A 24,016-nucleotide genomic window follows, 5' to 3' on the forward strand; every position below is an offset into this window, starting at 1 on the left:
TTATTTTGACCTAAGGATGCTTCAAATGGATCTGAATACCGGGTTAAGTCATTACACAGACTGCCTTTCAGTCAGTTTATAAGATTAATTCACTTAGTAAATCTCCCCGCCCCCTCAAAAAAAGTAAAAAAAAATTTTTTGACTCAATTTTTGTAACAATGAACTCAGGTTTCAAATTACAGTTGACCCTTGAAAACACAGGCTTGAACTATGTAGGTCCACTTACACTTGGATTTCCTTGTGAGCAGACGATGAAAACTTACAGTGTGGCTAACGACTGTGCACACCGTGCCAATGTATTTTCTCTCCCTTATTATTTTCCTTATAACATTTTCTTTTCTCTGGCTTACTCTAATGTAAGAATACAGTGTGTGACATTCAAAATATGTGTCAATTGACTGTTTATGTCATCCCGTCACAAAGCTTCCAGTCAACAGTGGGGTATTGTGAGTTAAGTTTTGGGAAGTCACAAGTCTTACGTGGATTTTTAATGTGGAGGAGGGTCAGTGCCCTGAACCCCCAAATTATTCAAGGATCAATTTCAGGGACACTTGAACTGCTGATACAATATGGAATATGAAATGCAAAACCTTCCAGACAGGTAAAACTGCAGGCAATGCAGGGGCAAGGGATTATGTCAGAGGACAGACAATCCTCTGTGGGCTCCCCCAGTGCTGCCAGATGCATGTCTACAGGGCACAACCTGGTGTGACACAGTCCACAGGACTGGAGAGGCAGCTGCCTGAGGGCAGGGAGCCTCTGTGTCCTCCAAGCACGCAGCCAAGTGCCTGACACATCACGCTCCAGAAATATCCACTGGTCAAATGAATAAGTAAATGGAATGAAAGAAAGGACACCACACGGTCCCGCTGCCAAATCTTCATGGCTGGAAGCGCACCCTTTCTAAAACACAACGTCTCTTAAAGCCAGGCACAGTCGTATGGCCCCCAGCAGTCCCGGGTCCCCGGAGGACGCAAAGACACTTACAGCCCCGCAGTTGGGCATTTCACAGATGAAGGAGCCTGAGGGCTGGCAGAGGGCCTGCAGCGGGGGCCCTTCGGTGGGAGCCAGGGCAGGCCCTGGGGGAGGCTCTGGGGACTTCGGCACTTCGCTCTCCTCTTCTCTAGTGGATTTCCTATCTTCTTCAGGGTCCTCCTCCTCCTCCTCTAATTCCTCTTCTTCTTCACTTGTCTGGTATTAAGGCAATAAAAGCAAAAGGGGAAGTCCCCAAATGGCATTTTTAGTTGATGAACAGAATCCACAGGCCGGGAGAGGAGAGGAGGGCTGTGTTGGTTACTATTTGCCTAAGGAGTAGTGAAGAGACCCTGGGGAAGGAACGCGGTCTATAAAAGGTGGGTCACTTGGAATTCTGAGGTTCAGGGAGCCCCCTGCCTCTTTCTGGGTCCCCTTATCACTTATATAAAAGTGTGCTGACTGGGAGGAGACATTTCCATAGGGAAAGCTGCCCAGCTCCCCCCATGGTGAAGACCAGTAGACCTTGAAACTGATCGAAACGCAGGCAGGCTGCCCTGCTTGTGGGCCTCTCATTGCGGAAACCCCCGGAGACGGGCTCAAGGTCTATCGGGATTTGTTTTACAGGCCTCGTAACACACTCCCCTGTGAGATGACTGACATGTCAGATCTGACCCAAGGCTGAGGTAAGCTCAGGACATGGAGCATCCTGATGTGCTCCTGCTCTGCTTGTGCACAAACAGAATGACAGGGTGAACCAAAATGTCTTCGAAAAGGAGTGAAAATCCGGTGGCGCAGCGGTTGAGCGCTGGGTTGCGAAGCTGCCCGCAGCCTCTGCAGCGCTGGTTCGATCCCCGGCTGCTCCCCGGCCACTGGAGGAGGGTCCCGCATGGTGCGCAGACCTCTCCTGCCGCCCGCTGCTCCCCTCAGCAGTGTACTTTGGTCCTTCTGCCTGCTCTGCTCCCCGCTCTGGCTCTGGTGAATTGTCTCACCCTCCTGCACTTCTGACAGTACCCAGTGCTTGCATAAATAAATAAGTAAATCTTTAAAAAAGGGAGAGAAAATAGAAGAGGCTATTTCCTTTTATTAAGTATTTGTTTGCTTTTTGTACCTGAACATGGACTTGGAGAAATGCCTTCTAGAGGCATTTTATGAAAAAGAGAAAGAAAAATGTTTTCTATGAATAATTATTCTCTCTGCTACCATATCCTCCACCAGCTACAGGTGGAGAATTTAGCAGAAGGTTCTTATACATATCTCAACATTAACAAAATAGCAGGTTACTGGAGTGGATGGAGAAGGTACCAGGGTGGGCTGGGATGGAGGGCAGGGATCTCAGAGGCTTCCTATTGAACCACCTTTTTCTGCTCTATCCTCCCCAGGTTGGAGAGGGTGGCTGGCCCCTCTGGGCCCAGAAAGGACAGAGAACATCAGGGAAAGGGGTTCTATGTTATATCAACCCATTGCAGCTTATGCTTTACAGCACTTTACAATTTACAAAGCACTTTTATACTCACTCTGTTACCGAACAGGCTGTGAACAGTCCTCCTATTTTACAGATAAGGAAAGAAAGAAATGGTCCTCTGCACCTAACCCTGACACCTGCCCCTGCCAGGCTCTCCGCACACCCGCGATGAAAGCACATGGGCTCAGTCTGGTTTACTCAAGACAGTGATGTAACTCAGGGTGAGACCATGAATCTTACAACCCAGAAGCAAGAATTTCCAAGAATAACACAGATTTCTGAGAGTAGTGGTACCCCGGGTCCCGAAGCCACAAGCTTCCTCTCCAGTTTGGATTGGGGTGAGGGGAAAAAGACCATGTCAGTAAATACGGGGTACTAAGCACTCCCCTCACTGATTGAGAACTGTCTGTACTCAGTATCATGTTTATGCATATTAGAGACAATACAGTAACAGCGCAGATTTAACAAAGGATCCCAATTTCCAGTGGGTTAATCAGTAATGATTACATTTGCTGAATGACTTCAACGAATACAGATGCAGGCCTAATACATCTTACAGAGTGAATTGTGATGTAAGTTGCAGGTTTCTTATTAATAGAGAATATTTAGGCTGATTTCACTTAAATGATCTTATTCTCATGTGAATCTACCATCTTTCAATTTCAAGGAGTTTTAAGTAAAATCATGTTAATGTCAAACTCCCAGGGTTCCCTTCATTCCTTTACAGAACTGGAAGCTTATGGTCTCAAATATCAGTAATTAAGTAGATCATGGCCTCCAACTTGGTATTTACAATAAATTATACAATAACTTCTAATAACAATGGCATCTGGTATTTGTTATAATTATAGTTTTCTTACAATGCCATTCTTTGGCTTAAAAACTTAGAAGAAATGCTCCAGATAGCCACAAAATTACAGATTACATTACACAGTACATACTGTACTGTGATTATGTCTGTCTCAGGAATTTAGCTAGCTTTTATTTTAATTGGCAATCTATACTTGCTCACGAAATGATTTATTATCAAGGTCTATGGCTCACCAAAGTGACTAAGAGATACAAAGATAGGACAAACATCCCAACACGTAGAACTTTGTATCAACATGTTGGCCACTTTATGATGTATTGTGAAATGAAACATTCAGTAATACTCCTAAATTGGTAGAAGGTGGGCAAATACAGGGTGGGAGCTGGTTACAGACTTAACATGGTGCTCAGAACCTTGAGTGTGCACAATAAGCATTTCTGGAAGAAGATATTTTTATTTCTCAGACATACAAATTGAATTCATATTATGAGAAATTTGTAAATTAAAATACAAGTGATCAACAACGCAAATTATACTTAAAACACAAATCTGAGTCACTAAAGATGATGACAACATACTGAATGCCTGCCACGAGTCAGGCATTACACACATACACACAAACACACACACACACATTTCCTTTTTAAGCAAACAAGGTAACTACCTAAAGAATTATTTTCTCCAAAGGTCACAGAGCTGATGAAGAAGCTGAACTGAGATTTAAAACCTATACTCTATGGTGGGCCTGGCGCGAATGTCCCCGTGAACTTCTATCTGCCAACGCCTTAGGTTTTTCAGCTTAAACACAGAGATCGTGAACTTCTCAAAACCACTGGAACCAACTGCTTGAACATGTCAAAGGGGAGGAGGTTGTTCCACAAGCCCCTTGTCAATGGACTGTGCTGTAGGGTGACCTGTGTGCTTAGGCCAGGGGTGAGTTTGTCCTTTGCCCAGGAGCCCTGACTGCTATCCTCCTAAAGTCAGTTGACTGCCTCAGTCGGTTTCTTGAATTGTGCTGAACTTTGGTCACAGCCAGACCTACGGATTTTCCCTGTGTGGGACCATGAGCGTGGGCAGGGGACAGGAAGGTCCTCTCACCTCCTTAACAGAGCTGATCTTGCTCCCTTGTTACCTTCTTCCAGCTGTGGTGACCTCAGCCCTCCTGAGTGAGTGAATGTGCTCTGCTGAATCTTCTTGCTCTCCAAAGAGTAGTCATTCCTCACAAACTCTCCTATTCTCCTCCCACTCCCCAAAGTCCCTGATCTTCCAGAGAGGGTTCGTCTGTGTTCCACCTAGGGGGAATATCACCTGCAGCTTTAAGAAAACACTGAGGACACGTGATCAGGAGACTGGCCCAAGTATCCCAGCAGGGCTGAAGGACAGAGAACAGGACACCCCTGTCCTGGGACTTTGGGGACACCCTGACCTGGGAGGATACCCATTGTACTCTCCAAGTCTTTACATGAGCCCAATTTCTCATCCACTTGGCAAGCTCTCCTTAGATGGCTGAGTGTGCCTTCACAGTGCCCATAAGGGAGCTGTGAGCGCCATGCTGGCCTTCAATCAAGATTTTCTTGTTTTTATGGTCCTGAGTCATCTCAGCACAGAGCTTTTGTTCTCGCTAAGCATACAGGTTACCAGAGTGTGCATGCTCCTGACCCAGCCTAATTCTGGCCCCTGGTGATTAAGCCCAAGATGGTGTGGCCCCCTCGGCCATCTTGTTGTAAACTTCCCTCTTTAATGTAAGGCTGTACGTTGGCCTGGCCCTTCCTAACCATCACATCCAAAGCCCCACTGGCCTGAGATGGCAGCCCCGCCACTTATAGTAGCATTTCCTTAGCAGCACGCCTCTGCTCAGAATGTCCAGTTCTGGCGTCTCCCTCCAATGAGTTTACAGAGGGACTGCACAGCTGTGACCCAGAGTGACTCCTACCTCAGAAAATGCATACACTTTCATTCACCAAATATTTATTGAGGGCCAATAAGCCAGGCACTGTCATAGGCACTGGGTAACACCTAAACCTAAGAGATATTGATTTGCCTTAGGAAACCATACACTCTGATTTTGCTCTCTTCCAGAGCTCAGAACATTACAGAATTGGAAGGGACTTTCCAAATCATTTAAACCATCTGTCCCATTTCACATGTCAACAAGCCTACAAGCCAGGTTTCTAGGTCTCCAAGTCCAGGATTCTTTGTGCTCCCTTGTTACTATCTATTCTACTCACTTGCTCTGTGTGATCTTGGGCAAGTCCCTTCCCCTCTCCAGGCTTCAACTTTCTGCCTGTGAATGGTGGCATTGGAAGGGAGGGAGTCCCTAAGGCAGTATCTATGATTTTCTGGTCCTCCTTTCATATCTCTTTTAAATACTCTTGGGGTTCACGGTCAACTTTCCATTTGTGTGTGTCATATCTTTCCAACCAGAATATGCGCTGGGGGCGGAGGGAATTGGGGCAGGGCAGAGAGAGGACACTGAACACCTCTGGATCAATTGTAGCATTACATATATAATGCTGTCTACATTGTAGGAGCTTGCTTTTAGTTGACTGAGCCCGAGGAGGTGATGTTGCTTTTTTAAACATTAGGCAACAGATGAGCAAAAGCCAATTTTGATACAAGACATCATTATTTAAATCAATCAAACAAATGCCTCGGTCACAGGAAATCTTGTATACAGAATACTGCCATCTCTGAAAGAGAGAATGGAAATACCATTCTATTCTGTGGATGTCTTCCTTTATATATATATATATAGTTGGACCCAAATCCATATATATATGTACATACATTTCATAGATAGGCTCAATTCTTAGCAAGGAACTTGGGTGTTGAAGAGCAAACATTTTTACATCTTTCTCTGAGAATCTGCATGTGACTGCTCTTAAATATTACACAAGGGACTCAGGCCCAGTCAACATTCTCAACAGCTGTTTGGTATGAGGCTGTTAAGTGAGTTACTATTTGTAAAATGCCTAGCACAATGCCTGGCACATAGAAAGGGCTATGAAGCACCTGTTAAAGAAAATAACCCACCTATGTGCTAACACAACTGGGGCACAACTGGGAAGGAAGTATAACCGCTAATATGCACACCATTCATGAATCCCAAACACGCCCCCTGATGGCAACAGAGGCTGGTTTTTAATAATTTGTTGTAAGATGTGTAATTCTGACATACATATACATGGTAGGTAATGCTTTCCACAGAGCGAAAAGGAACTTTCCCCTGACAATGGACGCCGAGAAGAGTGTTAACCACGAGGATGAAAGCAGCAGTAATTACCAAAGCCACACATAAGGGCTTCAGAGAAGATTTTGATCTTGTTACATCTTTAGTAAAAATGTAATCTTAATATGCAGACTTTGGATTGTTTGCAAATGAAGAAAATCACTATTAGGGATAAGTGGTGATAATCAGGATTGGAATAGTCTACATCCTACTAACCAGGTCCTCAATAATTGAGAGTTTCTGCCCTACCTATCTGGAGGTCAAAGTTCCTCATTACTCATGCTTTTCGGCAGCTGTGGTCAAATCTGAGGGCTCTTTCATCTTTTTAAGGCACAAATGTTCTCTGGTTTTCTGTGATGTGGAAGGATCAAGAAGGGCTATCCTAAGGGGCCAGAGGTTACCCCTTTATAAGCCACCCAAGTCAAGGCTAGCCCACGCTGGCTTAACTCCCCTGGCTCTTACCCGCCTTGGAACACAGGCCAGCCCTCACCTCCTTAAGTGGATGTTGAGCTACAGGTCAGATCCACAGTGACCTGCCCCCTGCCTAGCTATACCAGGAAGTCAAGGCCTGAATCCCACCAGGGAACTCCTCTGACACCCACTCACGGCTGCCACTGCGGCAGCAAAGCCAAACCAAACACCAGCCACTTACTAACCTGGGTGTGGCGTGGGAGTGGGGCCAGCATAAGCAGCGACTTAGCTTCACTCACCACACAATCGTCAATGATTTCCGCGAGGCGTGTCCGGTGTTTCCGCCCTAACCGCATTATTTTTTTCCACGTATAGTAGTATTCCACGCACTGGGCCACCGTCTTAGACTTCACCTGCCGGGAAAGCCATGCAGAGATCAGCTCCAGCAGCAGGCAGTATGCAAAGCAGCATGTTTTTTTGAAAATGTAATTTTGTCATAGGTAATAGGCTTACGCAGTTCAATAAAAAATTGAACAGCCTCCTTTGCGTGCCTGTTCTCCATTCATCCAGTTCTTACTCCCCACCCTGCTACAGCTGGCCCCTCATATTCATTTCTTGGGTCTTATTCCAGAATGTCTTAGTACATAGACCAACAAATGTGAAAATATATCCCTTTTCTTTTTTTCCCCTCACAAAAGGTGGAATGTTCTATGTATTGTTTTACAGCTTGATTTTTTTCCACGTGAAAGCCTGGAGATATTTTCAGGCAATGCATAGAGAGCTCATTATTTTTTTTTTTTAAACCCATAATGCAGCCTGCTTTTTTCACTTAACATGCATGAATATGTTTGGCTATCTGACTTGCTGACTTTGAAAAGCTATTTGTGAAAAATGTTCCTTAATAATCGAAGAAGGAGGGCCTCCCTGGTGGTGCAGGGGTTAAAGACAGTGTTATCAAGCTAGCTCCAGACACTGCAGCATGAGTTCGATCCCAGCCGGCCAGGGAGCTACATGGCGCAGCAGACCTCTTCTGCCTTGCCTGCTGTTCCCCTCAGCAGTGTATTTCAATAGATCTGCCTGTTCTGCTCCCACTCTCTCTGCTGAATCCTCACCACCCCCCACCTCTGGCTCACACCCAAGTTCTTGTATGCATAAATAAATCTTAAAAAAAAAAAATCGAACAAGGAATGTAAGGGGAAAATTATGATGGCAAGAGCGTAGTTTTTGCAGGAAACCAATTCGCCATGTTCAATCCCAAAGGCAAAGGCAGATTTTTTTTAAATTTTAATTTTTTTAAATATATTTTTTAAGATTTTTTCATTTTATACAAGAAACAGGGTACAGGCCAGATGTGCAGGAGGGTGAGAGGATTCATCAGAGACACAGCAGGGCACAGAACAGGCAGAATGACCGAAATACACTGCTGAGGGGAGCAGCGGGTGAGACAGGAGAGGTCTGCCACGCCAAGTGGGTTGCTCCGTGGCTGGTGGGCATTGAGCCAGTACTGCAGAGGCTGCAGACAGCTTCACAGCACTGCGATCAACTACCTGCACCACCAGGGAGGCCCCAGATTTTTATTTTTTATTTAAAAAAATCTGGACCACCCTGGCTTAATTCCCCTTTATATATTTTAAAGAGAAAACATTCTTTTGTTTAGTTCAAATATCTCTAAATTCAAGGTGGGGTTCAATAATGTGGGTTTTCTGGAGGCAGATAAAAGGCTGGCCATACCTTTGGGGGTGGGAACACAGTTACCTACATGGTAAGATGAGGAGAACATACCAGAAGTCCTATCTCCCTATGCTGCCCCTTCATATCCACTTGCAATCTTGAAGTCCTATACCAGAATCGCCCAGGGAGTAAGGAATGACCTAGGGAGCTTTTGTTTGAAAGCCTGCATGGCTGGTGAGTACGACACAGGGACCATCACCTGTCACCAAGGAGTGGGGCCTTGACATGAGGCCTGGGACAGGTCAGTCTCAGAGGAGGGGGGACTCAAGAAAGAATGGGTTCCTGAGCTGCTAGTAGGCATCAGGGCAGCAAGGAGGGATGTGGCCTCCAAAGAAGGGCAAGGTGGAAGTGAATACAGATTTGAGAGACAAGGCAAATTGGAGAAAACAACCACCTATTCTGATTCTTGTCCAGGAAAGGCCCGGGATTAAAAACAGGTAACCTGCTCCCAGGATAACAATGAGGACCTTTGGCCTAGTCTGGAGCCAGTGAGGGCTGTCATAGGGGACCTGTTGTTTGATTTCACACTACTCCATCATTCATCTGTTTGCTTTGAATCATTTGTCTTTGAATCATCTTTTTCTTTGAATCATCTTTATCTTTGAATCATTTTAACTTTGGGCCTAAACTACCTCTCAACTAATTAAGGCCTATTAAGTTTATTATCTGCTGTATACAATGCTACTTCATTTATGGGAAAGAACTATATTTTGCTGTGAAGTGCTAGTAACTATGACATCTTATGATTGGGGATCCAATACCAGAAACTCTGCTACTGGCTGTGGGGAGGGAATGTGTCCTCCTTTCTCCAATTTCCCAGAAAAAAAAATCTATCAGAAATACCATAAATCTGTCAAATATACGTGAAATAAAACATGTAAGTTGTGAACCAGAAGCCCTGGTTCTATTTATTCTGATGGAGTTTATAAATTATGCATTTTTATTAAGATGTAAACAACCCCCACCATGGCCATGTCCAAATAATGTATGTTCCTCTTTTCCTCCACATCCCCAATATGGAGGTCCTGTCACCCCATAACAAATGCCATCCATCACCAGTGAAGGGTGAAAGACATTCTTTTCTTATAAGAAGATTAAACCAGTAACTGAATATTTCTATACATCTTTAGGTGTACAATTTCCCCAACTTGAAATGAACAATGGGAACAAGCATGCTTACCATCTTCTGTACAAAAATAAAGTCTTTGCTGTAAGTGGCCAGTGCTTTATTAAACAGTTTTCTTTCTAGGGAGGTCCATTTGTCCGAACCTATAACAAAATACAAACACCTTAAGAACAGTTCACAGTTCTCTCCACTTTTAGTTGCTGGTTCATTTACAAAATACAAAGTTCAGCAAGTGATGCAATACACATCAAACTCCCTTTTGAACAAAACACTAGTGTAATGTTTAGCAGCTCTGACACCTGGGTTTAAATCCCAGTTACAGCCTTGACGTTGGCATTCCTGAACCTGAGACTCAGTTTTATTACTGACGAATGGGAACTATTCTAGTTGTCCCCACCTCCAACGATTTTTGTGAAGGCTAAAGATACACACAAAAAATGCCCAGCTCAGTGAGTGGAAATAGTGAGGGTTCGACAAATTTTTGCTATGGTTTTGCAAATTACAATGTTCATATAGCAAAGGTTCTTAAGATGTGGGGAGTCACAATCAATGGGGAGGCAAACCAGCAGGTACTGTATTCAAGGTGACAAGTGCAATGAGGAAGGTGAAGGTCAGGAGCCAATGGGGCATAAAGGAGGACCTCACACTCAGGTTATGGCCCTGGGTAACTGGGAAGGCTTCCAGGTAGAGAAAACGCCTGAGTTGAGTTATAAAGGATATGAGAGCAAATCAGGCAAGAAGGAAATGAATGGGAATTCTGGGGAGAGAAAAATGTGCAATGTCAGAGGCAAGCAGTGGGATGACGCATTTTATTCATTCATTAATCCACTCAACAGACACTTTAGGTGTCTGCTACATGCAAGATGCTATGCTAAGGGCAAAAAATCCAACTGTTCTTAAAAAAAGTAAAATAGCATCACTGTTTAATGTTCATTTAAAAACAAAGAGCTATTTATTCATTTCTATTTCTAACAGTCTATAAGGAAAAACTCAACGTGTTTAGGTGCTTATTATATGTAAGTTCTAAGCCTTCATAGATATCAGTCATTTGGTTCTACCAACAACCCTGCAGACTGGCACTACTGTTCCCCATTTTTCAGCTGAGAAAATGAAGGTGTTCAAAGAATGAGCAGTCATCCAGTGTGGTTCAGCTAGAAGCTTCCAGAAGAGGGAAAGCAGATGAGTGTGGAGAGTGAGTAGAACCAGCTTTGTTGACTAGGGACTGAGGCCCTGCAGGCTAAATTTTGCTGTTCCTGTCAGCAGAATAGCAGATCATCATAGAGAACAGTGGTGGCCTACTATTTTGGGGCAAGAAATAAGGTCTACTTCTAAGAGGAGACTTTCTTCTGGGGGGTCCACAGTAGCTGGTCCGTAGTTCATTCTTCTGGTGTTCTGGACTCTCTCCATCTCTGATTCTTTGGCTGGTATATGGCTGAACTTTTGATATTTCTTTACTTCTCAGAGTTGTAATCCCTCAAACCATAGTATTTTCCCATCCAACCAGGACAAGTGGAAGGTTTCCAGTTTTATGGTTGACTAACTCAGGAAACAGGAATTGTTTCCTCCCTTGGAAGGTTCAGACAAAATTAGTGAATCAGGTGGAGGGTGGAGGTGGCAGGGGGTGGAGAGCCTAGAATCCTTGCGAGAGTAGGTAACTTCTTGACGGGTCCTTAAGCCGAGAGTGCTGGCTCAGACTCCACAGTTGGGCTGGTTCAGACAGCTCAAAAAGCAAGGCCACCACCTGGTTGTAAGTTTATCTCTACTCCTAGAAGGAAAATGGTTTTTCGATGAACCCTCAACAGAAGGAAGCATTTCCCATAGGTTCCAGAGGCAGAGACATCTCTGGCTGTGCAACAGGGTTAAAGGGGGCTTGGGTGTTTGGAGAAACTTTGCAGGAGTGGATGTGAGCACCGGTGGGTGACATCTGGGGCTCTGGAGATTCCATTACCTTTCTGTTCAGCATTCAAGGCCCTGGGTTTGGTACTCCTATGCTCTCCTTACCCAGGGCAGAGACAGAAAGAGAAAGCCAGAGAGGACTAACCAACGAGATGACCAAAGAGCAGTCACAGTTCCTTTTAGGCATGCACCAAAATAGCAAATAAGTAGGAAGGATCTGAAAGATGATGGAAGATGATCCCATCACAGCAGCTGAGTCCCTGGACAAGCTTCTAAGACGGTTCATGTGCTGCCTGCAGCAGGTCCAGAGTCTGCAGTTCCAGGAAATCAGGGGGCATTTTCCTATTGAAAGTCCTCAACTCGATCAATGGGAACAGTTTCCACCCTCAGACAGGCCATACGTTTCCTGAAGTGCAGCTTATGCAGCCTTCTCAGGCCAGCAGCCTTCACAGTGGGCACTTTCACCCCACACCAGCTTATTACTGCTCAAGCAGTAGTGTTAGGGTATCAGGCCTATTCTGGAGACACATGTTCCTTCATGCCCCCAAGTGGCTTGCCAGCTGGGACCCCATGGGAGAAAGAGCTTTTCATGGACTGTTATGGGGAATCCCAAGCCTCTGTGATGAGTTTTCAGTCTTCCCAAATCTGGATAGGAATCTGTCCGCTCCTGCTTTCCTCTCGGTGCTTTTCTCCTACGCCAAGGTTGTCGGCGCAGGGAGCATGTGCTCAGAGAGTAAAAGATGGCTTCTCGATGTAGTCCTAAGGTCTGTGCTTTTGTGCAAATAACAGTACTGCCCGCACGGGTCTGTTCAACAAGGGTGTCTATGAAGCAAGAAGCAGGGTCGGTAAAGCAAGTCTGTCTCAGGATTATACTGGAGCAGGCTCCATCCTCACTGCATCTGATCACTGCATTGCCCACAGGCCTGAGAATCCATCGCAAGCTCCCAGCCTGAATTCCCAGGCCCAGGTCTCATATATAGAAATAACACCACTGTGCCCTTCCCAAACAGTAGGATCACTGCTGTGATAAAAAGAAAAAGGGGGTGTCTTTTGTCTGGAGGCAAAGGTTCTGCCACGTATTCCTTTTGTGGCCCCAGGTAAATTTACTTCTCAGAGTCTGTCTCCTCTCCTGTGACATGGGGATCCTGAAGGTCACCCTGACAGTGTCTTGTATGAAGTAAGTGCACAGTGAAGGTCTCAGACCTTAATTGTCATTCAGAGAGCAGATTCCATGTCCAATACAGAAGCTATCCGCTGCTGACATGAAGTGTCAGTGGTACTCGTGAATCTTCCTTGTTCTGAGTGTGGATAATGATACCGCCTTACTCCATGCTACTCAGGATTTCCAGTCTTCCATCCCCAGCCCCTGTATTCCTCCTGTAGTCCAGAGTAAAGGAAGGAAGGGTCCAGGTGGCTCTCCTGCCTGGAGTCTTGGCCTCACTGGCACTTTCTTCATTCTTCGACAGGGTTCTAAGCCAGCCGTTCTTGGGCTCTGCATCTTGGACAAAGTCCAGGATAAAATGCTGCCTCAAACCCTCCCCTCCTCTCTATCCTTCCTTTCTCTCCAGGATCCCTGCTGTCCACTCAGCATGCACACAGGGTTAGTGGGTTGACATCGCCCCAGCGCTCATTTGTTCTACCTGGGGATTCCTGGCTATTGGGCTATTATCAGCAGGGGCCCTTAACAAGACGATTAAGGCTAATTACAAAGCGCCTAATTAGCTGGATGAAACCGGTGCTGGAACAGTATCCAGAGGAAAAACGTTCTGAGCTTCTGTTGCTGGGAAACAAGCTCTGGACCGTGGCTAAATTTGGGGCCATGCAAAGTGAACCTAGGCAATTAAAAAGAGGCACGGAGAGGTGAGACAAAGTCTGAGTGCAGAAGAGGGCCTTTTTGTCTTCCATTCAAGAGTTAGAAACTTTTATTGATGCTGTTAGTACAGTTACACAAGACGCATTTATTGTAGAAAAATTGCGGACTGTTTTTGTATCAGGTTATCACTTCTCTGAATGGTTTTCCATGGTGGGTGGAGGCTGAGTAAATTTTTAGGAGGGCAGTGTGAAGCACGCTGCTGCCAGCGTTCCCTCTGAAGGAGAAAGGAAGGCCTCCATCTGCATCCAGCACTTGAACTTGTTTGCGAATCTTTCTCTTTACAAGTGCTGTCAGGCAAAGCAAGAGTTCAGTTCCTGCCCTTGGGGGGACCACTACACAGCCAGAGACATGGGCTAAGCATGCCTGGCAAATGACATCACAGCTGTGTTTCTTGCAAAGTATTCTCTTGAGTGTGTAATTCTGTCTCATCAAACTGGGGCAGCTGCCAAGACAGAGACCAGCCCTCTCCCAACCAAAGGGGTATTGATTTCCTCCAGGTCTCCCTCATCTCCGGAGTTGGGTCAGGGTTCAGGACCCAGGGAGCACTTGGCTGTGCTCACTGACCCACAGTAGCATAGCTGAACCTTTGCCAAGAAGCCCAGGGCCTTTTCTGATTGTGCCTCCATGCCCATCTGCAGGCACTACCAGTTCAATGAAATGCCAAGGACGCTGCAAGTCTCCTAATTGCAACCACCATTCCTCCTGGTCCTGACTCCTAACATTCAAGTCTTCCCCATCCAGTGCCAGGGCTAACTGGGAGCCTCTGCAAGCAAATGCTATCCAAGCCTGGGTGCACGGTGAGAGGGCTGAAGGTGCACTTTGGGCTGAGCTAGGGGTCTCCACAAACTCCTTCCTCTGAGGCCTCCACTGGGCTCCTCTGGCTTTGGCAAGCAGCCCCAAGATCTGGGTGAATGGCCCACCTTTTCTAAGGCCCCAGCATTGGTCACTTTTTCCTTTTCTTACTAAATTTCTTGGGAGGGGATGGAATGGGAAGGTCATGAGTAAAGTAAGGAAAGTGATTTTCACAGTCCTGTGCCTGTTTCTCCCAAACTTGCAGCCTCCCTCTCCGAGCCCAGTCTTTCTGCCTTCCCTCCAGGGCACGGACAAGTCTGGGAAATTTGATCTTTCTCTTGAGATAACTGGGAGTTTAGAGTGCATTTTCAGGATCAGGAATCGGGGTGAGGTGACACTGGCCACAGCCAGAGCTAGAAGCCAAAGAAGATGCAGAAGACAGTGTCTCTGAGAGTCTGGAATTGAGCTAACAGTCCTACTGGAGTGCAACCTGGTGAGGCCTGAAACCAGGGCCGGGGCATGGGACTGAGATTCACTGATACCCTGGAATCAAACCAGAGGATGAGATGGTGGCTGGTAGTGGAGGCACATGATAGGGGCAGGCTTGGTGATCTCCCCTGTGCCTTGGAAGGGAACTGTTATAGAAATGGATCAGGTCATACTTTAGAGATCAGTGATCTCTGCCCCTTTTGTTCATAATTCTAGAAGATTCTCTGAGGCCCAATCTGTGATCATTTCCTGAAGAAGGCAAATGACTGACAGATGGAAGTGAGCACCTTTTCTTGGTGACAGTAAGCAGGATACCAACCCTCCATACCTCAGTTCTACTTCTCTTGCTTCTAAGGGTTGAAGAAAATTCCAGGAGGCAACAGAGTCCTTCCTGGTATACTTGTGCAGGAAAGGGGGTAGGGGATAGGTAACAGATTAGCTAGGGTACCGCCAACCCCAAAAGATCATTTTAGCAGAGTTTAGGGCACCCTCTAATTTCAAAGTTCTTGGTATTATTTTAGTGTTTTTGTTTTATGTTTGGCATACTGGGAAGAACTGGAGGGGATTTGGGATGCAGACAAGGTTGCTCACAGCTGGAGCTGACCAGTGCAGAGGCGCCCGCCACACAGCCACCCTAAGGGTCAAGGGCAGCTGTGTCTCAGAGCGGATGATTGGAAAGAGCCTTCATGTCTACCAACTGCCTCACCCACTATGCAAAGAAGCTTGAGACAGGCTCTGGGAGGCTGGACAGGCTGTCAAGGTTTAACAGGCAGCAGATGACACTGAGAATTAAGAGAGGATTGAATTGTTTCCATGGCAGATCAGGGAGGACACCCACATCTTTCTACCCACACTCAGGGCAGACACATAGCAGGAAATGATGACAACATTAATAAGAAACCGCTCCTTGTGGCCGGATTAAATGATGCATTTCTCATGCCACATGTCCATTTTGTGCTTGCATCATTGCAGTGGTGGCCTGTGTGCTGAAGGTGATCACAGACAGGCATCCTGGATTTGCTGGGCTCACATGGCAGTTTCTGATGTTTTTCTACCCTGTGATGACAGGCAAGAGGGCCGGCTCAGAAGAAAAGCGCCTTAAGTGAGGCCAACAGTAGTGGAAGGAGGTAGTTCACTGAAAATGTGGCAGCCTTTCCCTTGGACCAGCCACTTGGACCAAGAACTGGAAAAGCGATTTCCAGGTCCAAATCCCACTAGTTAGCACCTACCTGTGGAGGGTCTATCCAAGGCACCAAAGGCACCTTCAACTGATTAACAATCCAAGGGCACTGGAGGATTTGTTCCCCTCTGAGATATAGAACCAAGGCATGTTTGTGGAGACGCTCAGAATGGATGTGCACACCGTTAAATGGAAATAAAAGCGTGGACTTTGACCTCCTTTGTCACTTCTTTGTCTCCCCAACCTGTTTCCTTCTCTCTTCATGAGTCTCATGCCATTCAACTCTTAAAGCTGTTCTCATTCCTTCTTGTCGGCGCTGCTGCTGTTAAGCCACATCCTCATAAGACAGACTCAAAAGTGTACTATGTATGTGTGTCTTTACCTGCCATTAGTATGCTCCACTGCTTAATAAATGCATCTTCCTCAGACTCCAAACTGCACGAGGTAGGACTCTGTCTGCCCTTGTGTGTATAGCTGTTTTCTATTAGTGCTTAGTCCCTTGTACACAATAAATGCTCAATAAGTAATTGTTCTATAAAGGAATAATATAGCTAGGAAGACATGCCAGGCATTGGGCTACATATATTAGCTCTAATCACAAAAATGCTGCAAGGGACAGAGTATAGACCCATCTCACAGGTAAGGAAATCAAGGCTGCAGAAGACTGAGGGGTGCAGGCAAGATCTGAACCCATGTCCAGATTCCACAGTTGAGATGCTGCTGAGTGCTGTTGTCTCTAGGACTCCATCTCCTCCTGCAGGAGCCCTCCTCTTCACTCAGCTCTTGGCATACCCATGAGGGGCAGGCATCCACACAGTTAAATACCCAACAGCACCCAGCTAATAGATAAAACTGCCCCACCAGCCACGCCCCAGGAGGCCCTGAGGCCACGAGAATCATTTAGGACAGAACTGGTGCCGTCTATATTACAAAGCAACACACCCAGACAAGTAAACAACCCACTCTTAGGAAGCAAAGGGGCACGGGCTCCTGGCAACCTACCGGCATAGTGGTAATTTGCTAAAGGATGACATTTTAACCTGACTGGCTTCCGCAGCAGCAGCATTTCCAGAGCAGCCTGCAGACCCATGGGAGAGAAAAGGCGAGAGTCAGTGACGGGTCTAGGGAGACCATCTACCTTTATAAAGGGCAAAAGGGGTCGGCACTGCACAGCTGGTGTTGGGGGTGCAGGAAGGAAAACCAGTGGGACACTTCCCTAATTGGGGTTTCCTTTCTGGTCACCACCCAACAGGAGACTCCCCTCATTGGGGTTTCCTTTCTGGTCAGCACCCACAGGAGACTCCCCTCATTGGGGTTTCCTTTCTGGTCAGCACCCAACAGGACTCACGATTCTAACACCTCCCAGCCCATGCGTGCAGTGGGTGATCATGTCAGAGAAAAACACAGCAAGACCTGTGTTCCTGGGTAAGGGCCCCAGCCTCAGAGAAAAGGTGGGGCCTCCACTGAATAAGGCCTGAGTCTCTGGGGAAGGGCTCCAAGGAAATGAGTGGGTGACTTGTAGCTGCTTTTTGCAGAAAAACCACGTTTCATTACCACTGAACATAACAGCTATATTAGTAATAACTGTACCACATGCTGACCTTCCAGAGAAGTAAGTTAAATAAGACCTTTCAAATCTGTCTCTTCTGGCCTCACTGACTTTTTTTTTTTTTTTTTTTTTTTAAATGTTGCAGGCAGGTCTCCCTGGTGGCCTAGCCTTATCACCACTGGGGCCTGAGTTAGATCCCCAGCCAGGGCGCTACCCAACATGGCACCGTAGACCGCTCCTATCTCACCCGCTGCTCCTTTCAGCTGTGTATTTCAGTCAATCTATATGCTCCGTTCCCCACTGTCTCCTCTGGTGAATCCTCTCACACCCCGCACCTCTGGCCTATACCCCAGTTCTTCTACGCAAAAATAAATCTTAAAAAATAAATGCTGCAGGCAGAAGTGAGTGGAAAGCAAGGTCTAGAATCTTGTTACTTCAATTTTGGCCCACAGACCAGCAGCACGGTCAACCCTGGCTGCAGATTAGAACTGCAGAACCTTGGGTACCGCTCCAGAACTGCTGACTAGGAACCTGAATTTTAAGATTCCCAGGTGGTTTTGCATGTTGAAAGCTAGAGAAATGCAGTCTGCAAGGCTGACCTCGCAGGGTTAAGGAGAGTTCCCCAAAGTTTTAGAATAGCCTTGAAGGGTATCAATTATCTCTTGAGAAAGCAGTCTTGAGACATTTACTTTCACATTTTATAAAATCAAAAAGCAGGAAGCTAGACCTGCCACAAGAATCATGAATTTACTAAAGGGGAAACTGAGGACAGTGATTGAGTGCTCTTGCCAGGAGTCCAGTGGAACAGGCAAACGGTGATTCTGGGAAGATGGCACCAGTGTTGAGGTTTGAGGGCACCAAAGAACTGAGTCAAAGGCAGAAGAATGACACCCAGTAGGTGCATAGCAAACAGTTCATTTTGGTTAGGGGCCAAAAGAGTTCCATATGAACATCAAACTTTGGCTGATTTCTAGATTGGGTAACAATCAGCAGAACACAAGAGACTAGTTTAGGCCACATCTTGTTTCAGTAAGGTCTTCTACCTCCACGGGAGATGTGCTTTTCTGATGTAAAATATAAGACTGCTGAAGAAATGTTAATTTCCCAAGACAGCTGTGCCTACAGCTGTAACTCAGGAACATATGTGTAAACAGAATTCCAACTGGAGGCTTTCTTGAAGGCTTTTAAATCCTGACTTACTCTCTGAGATAAGGAACAGGGAGGCGTGTTGACTAGTCATCATCTTATGAATTGGTGGTATGTTAAGTGGGAAAAGACACACAGGAACCTGAGAATTCTGACATGAAGAACATGAACTCTAAGCCTACTTTTCATGGCTGCTTACCATCACATCACCTTTGGCCTCGAAGAGAGAGTGCAAAGCAAATTCAGAATTGGTTCCTCCACCTGGTAATGCACTTGAACAGCACAAATTCAGGAGATTTTCCACTGTTGGGAACAAAGAAGTCAGTGCATCAGGGAGAGCCCAGTATCACGGAAAAAGCACAGTGATCCTGGATCCAGACATCCTGGTGAGAGAATCAAGCCTTTCCCTCTGGAGACTTCCCATTGGCAACACCTCACCTCTTTGCTGGAGGTCGTGGTTTTCCAGCTCTGGCCAGGGCTTCCATACCAGTGTGGCCTTGTGTGTGTCCTGGGCCAAGGCAGAGACATCCTGGAGTTCTGGGATCTCTGCTTGGAATCTCAAGCCAATGTTGATGCGTCTTTAATGATAAGAAGAAAAACAATAATGGGATCTTCACTTTCAGGCCAAGGGCAACTGTCAGGAACTTGAAAAAGAATGAAACCAGTTCCTTCTTCAAGAAGAATGTGGGGGCATTTCCTCACAGTGTGATCCTAAGATTCTAGGCCTGGCCTTTTCACTGGGATAAGTAACAGCTTTAAGGTTAGAACTGAAGGGAGCAGGGGAGAAGTCTGCCTGGGCAGACTGTAGCACCCTACAACTGGGAGAAGAGGGTGAAGATTCCAAGGAATAGCTGCCCAGGTTGGTAGCACCAGCATGGCCAGTTGGTACCATTTAACCAGGAAAAATGGGACAAATACAGAGTGCCTATTTCATTTTTTATTTCTTTCAGACTGTTTTCACATAAATTATCCCAGTGGAACCTCACAAAGATGTGTGACATAAGCAAGGCAGTGATAATTAGTCCCACTTAATGGATGAACTAGCTGAAGCCTAGAAAGGTTAACTTGATCAAGATCAAGTAACAATGGTGCTGAAACTCAGGTTTTCTAATTCCTGACTCAATCTACTCACCAGTGCCTCACCTGTCCTCTTTTCTGCATTTATTCATGAAAAGAATGACCTTCCCCTTCCATTATGTCCCTCTCTACCACTCAAGCCCATTTGGAGGACTGGCCAAAAATCTTAGAGGATGAGGGAAGCAAGGATGTTTGGAAAGAAACCGCTAGATTGCTGGGAACCCCGCGAGAGATGCCCAGTACCACTGGGGATGAGAAAGCATGTGGCCACAACCAAACTGGCCCAAAGAGCCAGGGAGGGGAACAGCAGGTTCTGTGAGTATAGGCTTCATGCTTTAACTCTGTACTTAGTCTTCGGTAAAGGCCTCGAAACACTGGCAATTAGAGGCAAACAATGCTTCACGAGAAGTAGCACGATTCTACCATTCCTATGACTTCTCCATCAGTGGCCACTCTGACCCCAGAAGTGCGAACTGCACTTTTCAAAGCTCCTGATTCCTTTCCTCAGCTGAGGGTTGTGTACTCAAGAATGACTGGCTTTTCCTTACGGTTCAACATCAACGGTCTGCTCTCCAGGCCCTGGGGTGACTGTCACGTTGCTGCCATCGATGCTGTCTGAAGGCACAAAAACCAGAGGCCACTGGTCAACAGGGGAGGGGTACTGAAGAAACTAAAGCAAATGGGCTGTTATCCAAGCAGTCATAATAGCGCTCCTCTCCTACCCAACTCATGCCGGGGTACCCACAGCAGTCTCCAAAGAACTGAAGATATTAAATGGCTTACCCATTTCTCACACAGGGCAGGGGGAAGCCACTGTGGTCAGTTAAACTGTATCGTTTCTATAAAATTATTCTTGCTCTAGAAAGAGATTCCGACCATAGGCCTCTCCATGCTTGATCTTTACACAACATGCTAGAATGTGGCGGCCTGGCCTTGCATATTGTATTTAATCCTTTGTGTACATCTACTTATTACATTTATTTTGGGTGTCTGATGCAATTATACACAGCATAGCCTTATTTAGTGTTCGCACACGTCAACTGTTTCCTTACCTCTAAGAGGCTGTCATGGCCTAATGCCTTCTTTTCCCCAGCTAGCCCATGATTCCCTCAAGGATAAGAATTTTGTACTGATTCTAAGTATTTCTAGCACCTCGCACGGTGCCTAGAACATATAGGTGACAAGCCCCCTGGAGTGTGCGGGATAAACAGGACACCTAAAGAAAGCGAGACCCTCCAGGGCAGAAGCCAGCACAGCCAGAGGTGAACCCACCCCACACCCCCAACCCTCACCTCAGGGTTCAGGAAAAGGCAAAAGTGGTACTCACTGGAGCGACACAGCAGCACGCGCGGGGTGGGCGTCAGCGGCGTGAGGGGCAGCTGGGGGTGGGCGCCAGGGCCGTGCCCCGAGATGAGGACGTTGCTGAAGAGCCCCGAGCCCTGGCGCACCGGGCTCAGCATGGGCGGGGGCGTGTAGGGGGGCAGCTCGTGGGCGGCGTCCAGGAGCAGGTGGTCCCCTAGGATGCGCGGGGAGCGCAGCTGACTCTGGTACAGGGTGGCGCCCGAGTACGAGGAGGCGGGGTTCGGGTTGTAGGAGGGCGGTGGCGGGATGAAGAGCGGCTCAGGCCGGTGCCGGAACTTTTTCTTCTCCTTCTCCGGCAGGGTCTTCAGGGTTTCCTCAGCCTTGGCAACGCCGGGCTGATGCTTCCTGGGGATTTCCTAAAACGGGAGGGACGATCTGACTAAAAAGCTCAGGCTTTCTCCACAGGATGTTTCCACAGGTCCAGCGAAGGTGGACTTCTGTGCTGCCGGGGGACCCTCTTTTGCTAGTCTGACCCCCAACATCCACTGCCTTAAAAAAAAGCCACATCCATTTCAGATAACGCCAGTTCTGACGAGGGAGAGAACGTTGGTTTAGGAGGAATTCCTTAATGTCTGGAGAGAGATGGGGGTGGCAGGATTAGTGGGTGGGCAAGAAAGAATAAATTCACATTCTTTATTGCTCATCACTGCATTCCCTTCTGCTGAGTGGAATCCAGCTGAGTGGGCCCTTTAATTCCCCAGTGCTCCCAGAGGAGAGCCATCAGGGACACACAGCACATGTTCTGAGAAGGGGCCAGAATAATGTACTCAGGGAAGTGGGGCAGAGGCTGTGTGGCAGGAAGAGGGGGTCAGGCCAGTCAAAGCTCCCAGGGCCAGTGACCCACACTGGGCTCTCCGAGGTAACTTTGGGGCTGAGGGAGAGCCCTCTATGCTCTTTAAGGCCCTTTTCATGGACCTGGTTAACCTCCCTGCTCCCTTCTCCTCACTAGTGCTTCCAGCACTGGTGGCTCATTTTGTAGCAAACCCTTCTCCTAGGTCAGTTTCCTGTCAGCGATGTTAGTTTATTTTATGGCAGCCGAACCCAGCATAGTCTGGAAGGAAGATCTGTCACATGGAGACATATATACTATTAAGTAAACATATGCACGTAAATAGATGAGCAGGGCATGCCAAAGCCAAACAGAAACAAACTTGGTGCCAGCATCTGCCCAGAAAAACCCAGAGCTGGGTGTGGCTGGAGAGGCAGCGGTTGTTGGGAGGAGAGGCGAGGGGATACCTGCAGAAAGGCTGGGGCAGTCTGAGGTACCCTTTCAGGCCACTGTCAGTCACAGCTGCAGTCCCAGGCAATTCCTGTGCCCAGGGTGGCGCCTGAGGAGGAGGCAGCAGGGGATGATGGGAAGGGCTGCCCACGGTCACATGACCAGCTGCCTCCACACCATGTGGCCTGTTCCAGTGCCTCTAGAGGAGGGGGGGAGGAAGCTTCTCGCCCTCTGGCATCCTACCACTGCCTCCTTCAGAAGCACTTGAGGCTGCCCCCTCCTGTTTCTTCCTCAGCGTCACTGTCTTCTGGAATGCCTTCCTAGCCCCTAAGGCTACAGTCCTGAGGTGGGGAAAGGTGGAGGGACACAGGACCCCCCTCCAGGCTCCAGCTCCAGTGTGGAGGCTGGAAAGCCCTATCTCACCCCCAGGGGGCTCTCCTTGGGTCAGACGGCACCAGCCTGTCTCCTCTCCCCAGCAGAGGGCTCCTCACTGCCTGAGGTAGAGATGGAGAAGGGGCTGAGGAGAATAGGCAGGGGACACTGGTGCTCCCCAGCTCGGAGTAATCCTGAAATTTTGTTTCTGGGTGACCGATGAGATCATGCAGATCTTGGGCGACCTCAACCCTGCAGTGGAATCCAAACCTCTGATCACACGGCCGATGGTCCCTGTCAGGCTCCATCTGCTCCAGTCTCCTCTAGTCCTGTTACTCTACCTCTACCTCAGATTTCCTGGTCCTCCAAGCAAGACTCTGAAACCACAGGGCTGGAGAAGCTAACCAGAAGATCAGACCTGGGTGTCACTTGAGAGGAAGTATTTACACTGTTCCTCTCTCACCTGGTATTCAGATTCTCCGGGGGTAGGTCCCAGCACTGAATGGTTTTCAAAGCTCCCCAGAGGGTGAGAACCATTGATAAGGTCCACTCCTCCTAAGGTCAAGGGCAAAATTGAGCCTGAGAGAGGCAGTCTCAGCTGCCTTTTTCTCTGACTAGGAGCACAGTGGGGATAAGAACCCTGGGCTCCTCCCCAGATGTTTTAATTTCTTTATACCAAGTGCCAAGACTGCTCATATTTACTCAATCCCACCTACATGCTTCTTCAAGTTTATCTCCCCACCTATGAGGTCTCACCCCTTCCACAAAGCCAAATTCATATCTGTCTTCAGAACCCCGCTTATAAATCCCCTCCTGATTATCTCCTCTGAGCAACTCGAACCAAACTCCCTTGCCTCTCCTAATTACTCATTAGAGTTCCAAATTACTTAGCAACCAGGTGTATCCCTCCCAGCAACACCCAGGGAAGCACTACTTCTCCTCGGCCCTGATCTTTCTCTCATGCTCTTGAATGGGGTGGGGTGCACCTGGGGCTCTGACCCCTCTGTGACTAGGAACCCCTTACTGTAGCTCCAGTTTCAAGCTGAGCTTTTCCAAGGGTAGAAACTGTGTCGCCCACCAAATCGGGAACTTCTCTGGACAAAGAGGGAGGTCGACTGTGTTATTTAATCTCTTCTGCCTACTGCTGGCTTCCAAGTCCTGCCAGCTGAAGAAAATCCTTACCCCCAGGGGTTGTCCACCAGTCTCTCCCCTTCTGAAGCTTTCATATTACATCACGAGCCAAAAAAAGTCTTTCTGGACTTTTCTAGTTCTCTTAATTATTGTCCCTACCCCTCTTCTGGCCCAAACCCACCTTC

The 24,016-nt window shown here is 47.2% G+C and overlaps 1 protein-coding gene across 18 annotated transcripts in view; it reads right to left on the minus strand.

The window, feature by feature from the left end:
- TRERF1 (transcriptional regulating factor 1) overlaps nucleotides 1-24,016 on the minus strand; it is a 196,463-nt gene that overhangs the window by 5,342 nt on the left and 167,105 nt on the right. For all 18 annotated transcript variants that reach the window (XM_054698796.1, XM_054698799.1, XM_054698793.1 and 15 more), the window contains 8 exons: nucleotides 21,075-21,465; nucleotides 20,296-20,362; nucleotides 19,109-19,248; nucleotides 18,870-18,973; nucleotides 16,978-17,053; nucleotides 9,800-9,888; nucleotides 7,188-7,301; nucleotides 988-1,191 (listed from right to left, as the gene is read on the minus strand). In XM_054698796.1, coding sequence (XP_054554771.1) covers nucleotides 988-1,191; nucleotides 7,188-7,301; nucleotides 9,800-9,888; nucleotides 16,978-17,053; nucleotides 18,870-18,973; nucleotides 19,109-19,248; nucleotides 20,296-20,362; nucleotides 21,075-21,465 — 1,185 coding nt within the window. The remainder of the gene's footprint in view (nucleotides 1-987; nucleotides 1,192-7,187; nucleotides 7,302-9,799; nucleotides 9,889-16,977; nucleotides 17,054-18,869; nucleotides 18,974-19,108; nucleotides 19,249-20,295; nucleotides 20,363-21,074; nucleotides 21,466-24,016) is intronic.

Source organism: Talpa occidentalis, unplaced genomic scaffold (genome assembly GCF_014898055.3).
Source record: "Talpa occidentalis isolate TD23 unplaced genomic scaffold, MPIMG_talOcc4v2.1 talOcc4.2, whole genome shotgun sequence".
NCBI classification, from domain to species: domain Eukaryota; kingdom Metazoa; phylum Chordata; class Mammalia; order Eulipotyphla; family Talpidae; genus Talpa; species Talpa occidentalis.